We start from the raw sequence: 8,232 nt of genomic DNA, 5'->3' as shown, positions 1-8,232 counted from the left end.
TATATATATATATGTATATATAAAAGCAAACTCTGCAATATAATTAACCATGCGTAAATCAAATAATCTCCTTTGTTGGTGTTGTGTATAGATGAGTGAGCCTCTGTTCTGTTTTATGACTTATCTGAAAAAGTATTATATTCCGTTGTGCTGATTTCAGGTTGGTTATGACAAACAAGGACTTCCGATAGGCTTGCAACTAATAGGGCGTCCATGGGGTGAAGCTTCAATTTTGCGTTTGGCTTCTGCACTAGAGGTACAAACAAAGTTTTTATTTCCAGAAAGAGAATGCTCTCAGCTGTGTCTGAGGTGCGTCGTTAGTATGCTAAACCAATCATCTCATGCTTTCAGGAACTTTGTGGTAAATCCAGGAAGAAGCCCGCTTCCTTCTATGACGTTTTAAAGACGGTATAAATGCCTTTTACAGCTCAAGATGCATGGGCTATGTTTCATTGCAGATCCCTGTGTCAGCTCTTTCGTCTATCTCGTACGATATGTCTTGAAACAACGTTACTTATTGCATGTTTGCACAAGCTGTCTGTTGCCATATTCACAAACTGTTGCTAGTTATCCAAGCCTAAAGGTGACGGTCATCTTGAATCTCACCGAGCAGTAAGCACCCTATAAACATCTAAAATCTTAAGCAGTCGTCACGGCCAAAAAGCTCTGGAAACTCTTTTATGTTCAAACTTTTGAATGTTTATTTTTTAAAGAAATAAATAATTTCAGTTATCAGGATACAATTGACTTTGTCAAATTAACATTGCGAAGAGGGATAGAGGGAGGGAAAGAGGAGGTCAAGACTGCTAATAGACAATCGATCTGCTACTACAACAAAATAACTAAATGCAGAAAAGAAAGATTATGGTTGATCAGTAACAGATAAAGGGTAAAACTGATGGGAATGTCTACGTTGAAAAGTCTGGTAAAACATGTAGATGGTTTAGATCTGAGGCCTGTTAACCTCTTCGCCAAACGATAGGAAATATCGTTTAAAGTCTAGTGCATCTCAATTGCCACCATTGAATTTCCTCACCCACATGCTGAAATCACCATACCTGAAGAGAATCTCTAAAGCATAATAACATAAACCATACCTGGTTATGGAGTTTCCAACAATGCTATTACTAAATCACAAGCGTTAAACATAATGCTCAGACAAAGGAATTTGTATCAGGTCCTCCTTTTTTCTAAGCCTTCTCATCCACAACATCACTTGGGAGATCCAGTCCCGATGGAATCTTTCCTGGATAATTGGTTGTCGAGGGATCTAATCCCATCATACTAGAGAAAAATGGGGAGTCAATAAGATGCATGAAGAATCCAAATGGGTGTTCATAAGACTTTAAAACAAGATGAAACAGAAACATGTCTGTGTTTTATGTCAGCTTACCTTCTGTCAACAATGACCATTGAGCGAAGCTCACAATTTGCAAAGCTGTCAGTACAAGGTAGAAGAGTTATTTCTTTTGGAAACAAGTAACACCTCATCGTAGTTATAATTGTCAACTAGATTCAAACTTTAAGCATTATTTTAGTAAACAAAGTTCATCACAATGAGATATTATACTAAAGGTTAACTCCGTTCTGTTGCCACACTCCTTTTAACTCATTAAAAATCTTCATGCCCTTTCTTTTCTGGTGAAAAGCACCAGCACTCTATTTTTGGTTGAAAGTGCCTTTAGGTCAAGAAATTTTTGCTACCTTAAAATGCTCTCAGGTGTAACCAGAATTGGTCAAACACTAAAAGTGCAAAATTACTTTGAGATTCTGGCTTTGCAGCATCAAATGTGACCAGGGTGCAAACTTAGGTTCTTTTGCCAGTTTGAAAGGCCAACATTTCAATGTAACTAGTAGCTGTAGTATGAAAAGAGATATATATGAAGGCAGTAATTTGCACATGAAGCCATGCATTGATAAGCATGCAGACACAATCTGAACCTTTTTTTATCTTTTATGAACCATATCTATACAACAGATGTGAAGCATATTATAAAATTAAAAGTACCATTATGTAGCAGTTTTCAAGCTAAACTGGAACTACCAAGGACATCTATTTAAAAGGATTGGAAATAGAGAGAATAAACTGCATCTTATACATAGATTAAGAGTGCACCAAAAGCTACCAAGATAACAGTCATGTTTAAAATTGTCTAGTCACAAGATTCACCAGCTACAATGAAAGGCACTTGAGGATACTTACTGTTGGCATATCTCTTTCTTCACCAATGGGTGGCAATCATTTCCAAATGCACTTAATGTATGAAACAAAAACCCACTATGGGTAACAATCGCTATCTCCTTCTCTTTCCGTGTCCACAACCTGCAAAGTGAATAAAAAGAAGCCTAAGAATCCTTTGTATGTCTACATCATATTAAACATCTACCGCTCCTAGTAGCTTTCTGTGGCTGGCATTGTCTCCCCAAAAGACACAGAAATTTTCTAAAAAAGGGGTTCTTGCAAACAATAAGAACTTCAAAGAAACATCTTTGTTAGAAGTTAAAAAATTGCAAAAAAAAGTAAATCAAGTAAAACAACAGAAGATGGGATCAATTAGATTGATTTCCTTGATGCAAAAGTTTTGAAATTTATTTTTGATCACAGTACTTGAATTAACTGTATCAGAAACTTAAGTTGCAAGAAAATTATCATATAATGCAACAGCCATGTTGTTTAATGTTAATCCCGTTGCCTTCCAGAATAAGTTACATTAATTCTATTCTGAAATCTAAGATGATTTCAAACAGTGCCCGAGTTAGAAGTAGTAGTTTCAATGTCCTATCCAATTAGGGTTTTCTTATGCTCATTTTTAAAGATCCAATGACTAAAGGAGTGATATAACCAATTAAGCGCAAATAAGGTATGCACCAGTTCAGGAACTTCAGCCCCCTGGCCGCGACTTCCTCTTTGGTCTCCCTAACATCAGCCTTCCACCATGTGTCCTCATCACTTTCTATCTGAATAGCAATTCAAAAGACACTCAACATAGACTCTTGAAAATTACCAGTATCTGGCCACATTTGGTTCAGATATCAAAAGTTGAAACAATAACTTGTTTACAGGTGCATCTTAGAAACTGAATTACTTGCCAGTGAGAAATCAACTGCAGGAAAAAGAAACTGATAATCACTGATATTTCTCCTCTTATCACAAGGATGGACTCCCTGAAACCAAAAAAAAAAAATTTGCATTCAGGACAAGAGACTAAGGCTTGAAATGAAACTATTGAAGCAAAGAATCCCATGTCTACAATATGTTTAACAGATCAAAACATAAAGAGAGAATAAAACTGCACCCTGGAATATGCTTGCACTAAGTGGTATCACAAATCTAAAATTGGGCAATCAAGGAACTAGCACATTATGAGAACCATGAGCCTATAAGACTGATAAGATCAATGCATGCAATAGATGCTATCTTTCATGGTTAACTATTTTCAATTCCAGGAATCTTAAGGTCCATAGTGTATCCACTAATGACACATCAAGAAGGAATCGTTACTGCAAGAAAATTAAAATGAGACTAACCAAATGTTCTCGACAAAGTTCTACCGCAATGATTGGCGGGCAGTTTAGACTTGAAATTGCGGCACGGCCGCTATTTCCTGCATTTGCCACCATAAGTGGTACTATATCCATCCTATCTGTATAACCTTCACCACCAAATACCCCAACAGTTGTTTGCAATGTCCTACAGCATAAAGTGACCATAGTCAATAAATACATGTCTAATAATTTATTGATGTCTTTTTACAAACCATAATTACACTTCTAAGAGGAGGAATGATACTAAAATTTATGACTCTACATGCAATAAAATCTGTTCACAAAATTAATATGGAACTTTGCTGATACTAACCTTTTACCAACTCAAATTCTAATAAATAACTTCAATATCTAATTGCAAAAATTTGTAGCAGACTAACATCCTCTTCAATACAAAAAGCCACAGCTTCATTTAAGACCAAATGACTTAGACAATATGAGTAAATCAGCCATGAATACCGGGCCAGTGTAATAAACCCAGCATCACCCTCAAGTGCAATGAACAATAAAAGATTTGGAAAATGACCACAGATTAACACTAGATCTAAATATGAAATTATGAGGCACCATTAGCATTCCTCGTTTTGCGTTCTGCTTTACTTAACTGAATAACAGTTCCCATGAACAGATAAAAGTCACTAGAAGCAAAATTCTTAAGAGTAAATGTTCCAAAAAAAAACTGATTATTGACTATCAGCCATAAAAGGATACATCCAAACCAAATTTAAAAGCCATAGGCAACATAATATAATACAGAGAACCTAAAAAATTGTGCAAACAACTTCAGGTCCAAATAGGAGAAGATGCAGAATCTAGATAAGATTCCTAGGCTTCCCCCTCTTCAGCACACATATATTGGAGAATTCTGCACATCTGAAACCCACATGATACATAAATGGTCCGACTTCATGCCCATTAAATTACTAAATTAAAAAAACAGGCATAAGAAGACATATATCCAGGAAATATTCTTGACGGGAATATAAAATGCTGGCACCACTACCTTAGCAAAGGGGATGTAATGACTAAATCAATCCTCTTAGCTAGGCCACATTCATGGACATGCTTACGCAAATTATCAACCTGCAACATTACCAATAATATGGCTTCAGTGCTTCATACAAAATTCCTCTTATAAGTGCAAGTTTCTTGCTTTGGACTACAAATAAGAGCATGATCTGAATGAGGTTAAATTTAAAATGTGCCTACAGACATACATAAAAACATAATGACTGCTACTTACCTGTTGCCAGCCGAGAGGAGTAATGTGCGCATCAAAATATTCTGGAGACATGTATGCTTTATAGTTCTTATCTCCCTCTACATTGTGGATCCCCTGAGCATGCCTCACCTGGATGTATTGTTTATTAAGACCACAATGCCTTGATTTGCGAGCAAAAGCCAAGAAAGAAAGCAATCTTGAACCTTCAAACCAAATATATAGCAGCTTCAAATCTGCAGTGGATGTAGCATATAAATTGAAAAATAAATTTGATACCAACCAGGTGAAGAGTTTTGCAGCGGTGCATTGGGAACAAACTTGGGCCAGCAGTGGTATCCATATCTGCAATAAAAAATAATATTATAAGTTATAGTTAGAATACAAAGAAAAAAAAAGAGCATGAAGGAAAATCGAATGCCATAAGAAGTCCAATCTGACCAAGGATTTCAAGACTGCATCCAGTCAATTGTATCCTTATGTCAGCAGATCAAACTATTCAGGCACAATAGCAAAAAACACATGCAAGTTTAATAGCAGAACTAACTCAACAATCATGTATGATGTAAGGCAGAAACCCATGTAATGCATCATAAACATAGGAACTAACATGGTGAGCTCCCACTATATTAGGGGCTCAACTGAAGCTCCATTAATATTTAACAATAACCAAGCTTGAAAACACTCTGATAGGTATCCTATTGACTTGATTTCTCCCCAAACTTATTGTTCTCTTTCTTAGCCTCCAAATTAACACCTTAATGTGCGTATACCAATTTAACAGTAACTAGGCCACTTGCCATAATGACAAAATTTTGCTTCTATTATGAATATATATATATATAATAAACACAACGAGACAGAGAGCCAAAATAGTTAAAAACTTGAGAGCCCATCTTCTAATAAGTTCAGTGACTACTGGATCATTCCAAAAGCTAATGAATTTACACCAGAATCAACAACCCAGAAGCCAAAAACCATCAAAAATAATTCAAGCTTGTATCTTGAAAGAAAGAACCACAGAGTTTCTACCAATTGACAACCATCGTTTCTCAAACCCATCCCCCCACCCCCCCCCCCCCAAAAAAAAAAAAAGTCCTTAAATTGCATCTTCAGACAAACTTATAGACTAAACCAAAGGAATCCACACCGAATCAAACAGTAACATCAAAAAAGTAAACCATAAAAGAGAAGACTCTTGGGTACTGATCAAAACTGGAAAACCCCACATTATAACTAACAGCAAGACGATCCACTTAGGAAAAAAATGCATCAACTAAGTTAGGCAAACCATAAAAATGAAAATGCTTATAGGTTTAGGGGGATCTGATAACTAACCAGAACGGGAGAGAGAGAGCGGGTGACGAGGAGAGCAACGGAGTGGAGACGAGGTTGACTGGGATCTAACTGGAATAGTAATAGAAGTAGCGGAAAAGAAGTAACAAGGAGAAGAAGAAGAAGAGGAGAGGAATGATGGAGAATTGGGTTGACGACGCGTAAGCCCGGGAATGTAGTTTATGCCAATAGACATGGTGCTGGTCCTAATAACCTTTTTTGTGTTGTGTGGTCATTTGGAGTTCTGAGTTTGAGCTTTGCTGTCTGTCCTGGCCCCTTTGTTCTTGGACCGCCACATCTGCGTAAAACACAATTTAGATTCAGTTTTGGTACAAGTGATACAATTATTAAGGGTTTCAATTTTTTAATTTTTGTAGAATTTTAAAAGAATTTCTTACTATCAAAAAAATATTTATAAAAAAATTTAATTTTAAGGTAAAATACTTCTTACTTCTAATTTATAAGTGTAATTCCCCGTAATTTTATTTATATTAGAAATGAACAGTGCACTCTAAACATGTGAATTCCATTAATTAAAAATATTAAAATATTAAAATATCATTTTTATATTAATTTTAAAAATTATTATTATATAAGTTTTTTAAAAAAATTCAAGAAGTGCCCCTGAAGGGAGGGAGCACCTGATTTGATGCTGCCTGAGAGAAAAAAGCACCGATCAGTACTCTCTGATTTTTTTTAATAAAAAGGAATTATACAATATTAATTTTTAAAATTAATAAAAAATAAAATTATCTTTTTAATATCACCATATCATCAAATTAACTCAATATTAATGCTTAACTAACTATTAGACTTATGCGTTAAATAAAAAATATTTTTTGAAATAAAATATCTATTTTAAAATTTAATAAATTTATTTAAAATTTTGATTAAAATTTTAAAAAATAAAAATATTTACATATTCCAGTGGATACTGGCTGTTGCCTTGTTGGCAGCCATGGCCAATAACGATCAATAATCCCCGATTCTTCAACGATTCTTAGCCACAAGCCAAAAGAGAAAAAACAAAAATTCCCCTCAAGTAGTGGGAATAATTGTTGATACCAATTGACCATTTCAATGGAAGATAATGGCTGATAAGAAACCATAATAGTTAAAAGGATATATAAATATGCTATCTTTCATCTTACAATAATCAACTGACTAGTGCTTTCTTCTTCCAAATGGAATGTTTAGCTGAGAGTGCTGATTGAAGTTGATCGTTCAAACAGAATCATAGTTTAATTTCTACAAGGAATCTCACATTAATGCCATGTTCAGACTAGGTAAGATCCTTGATGTATGATGTGCAGTTTGTAAAGTTTACTTCTCTCACGTCAAGTGGAACAGCATCTCTTTTCAATCAATGATTGGATGATAGAAATTCCCGAGTTACATTTTTTTCCCTTGCTGCATTGTTTCCACTCTTCCCATGGAGCAAGAATGAAGAGCCTGAAACATGGAGCAACAATAATTATTGGCAACGACTTCAATGTTCCAAGCTTTCCACAAGAAAAAACCCAAATAAAACTAAGAAGACTACCAAGGGCCAGAACCAGACTCCTGCCTGAGAAAAAAAAAATTGTGATAGAAGCATGACAAAATGACGTAGATATCTGGTTCTCTTCAAGTTATATGATTAAAAAAGTTTGATGAACGTGCTAGCAATGAATATAGAATAAGAGATAAGATCTGTAGGCACTCCGCCAAGCTTTTGGAGATTTTTCATAATCTGGGCCAAACTAATCTATTCACAAATAAGACATACCTGTAAGACATACCTGAGTTTCCTTCCCACTCGTTAGCTGATCACTGTGATAAGAAAACTCTGTGACAAACTTGGAGAAGCAGGAACTTTTTATCATTTCTTCGCAACCACCAGATATAGTCTTTCCCACACATATACCAATTCTAAATATGATCCCCAAGAAACATGTTTCTTTGTCATGGCATAGTTGCTCCAGAAACCTTCAGTTACCCCACAGCATGTCTGCAGATTCAATGCAATGCTTTAAACAACCAACATTTCTTCATCCAATTCAGGCACTGCAACATCTTCCCTCATCATACCAGTGTAATCATCAGGCACGCTGGCACCTGCCTGTGCAAACAGCTCCACCACTGCAGGCAAC

General features: G+C 35.5%; 2 protein-coding genes across 2 annotated transcripts in view; one reads left to right on the top strand and one right to left on the bottom strand.

The window, feature by feature from the left end:
• FAAH (fatty acid amide hydrolase) overlaps positions 1–524 on the top strand; it is a 2,899-nt gene extending 2,375 nt beyond the window's left edge. Inside the window, exons 9-10 of the mRNA XM_021441852.2 lie at positions 161–256; positions 352–524. Coding sequence (XP_021297527.1) covers positions 161–256; positions 352–414 — 159 coding nt within the window. The 3' untranslated portion in view covers positions 415–524. The remainder of the gene's footprint in view (positions 1–160; positions 257–351) is intronic.
• A 152-nt stretch (positions 525–676) lies between these two features.
• Positions 677–6,384, bottom strand: LOC110410985 (Phosphoglycerate mutase family protein). Its single transcript, XM_089782493.1, has 10 exons — positions 6,104–6,384; positions 5,049–5,110; positions 4,790–4,897; positions 4,550–4,629; positions 3,529–3,691; positions 3,087–3,165; positions 2,870–2,954; positions 2,204–2,323; positions 1,394–1,438; positions 677–1,284 (listed from the first exon to the last, which is right to left on the bottom strand). Exons 1-10 carry the CDS (start codon positions 6,294–6,296, stop codon positions 1,191–1,193), a joined length of 1,029 nt encoding a protein of 342 aa, XP_089638619.1. The 5' UTR covers positions 6,297–6,384; the 3' UTR covers positions 677–1,190.
• Between the last annotated feature and the right edge of the window lie 1,848 nt (positions 6,385–8,232).

The sequence above is a fragment of the Theobroma umbraticum genome, unplaced genomic scaffold, assembly GCF_002168275.2.
Source record: "Theobroma umbraticum cultivar Fairchild unplaced genomic scaffold, ASM216827v3 scaffold_30.0, whole genome shotgun sequence".
NCBI classification, from domain to species: Eukaryota; Viridiplantae; Streptophyta; class Magnoliopsida; order Malvales; family Malvaceae; genus Theobroma; species Theobroma umbraticum.
Note: the sequence above shows the minus strand (reverse complement) of the source record. Positions and strands in the feature narration are given on the sequence as shown.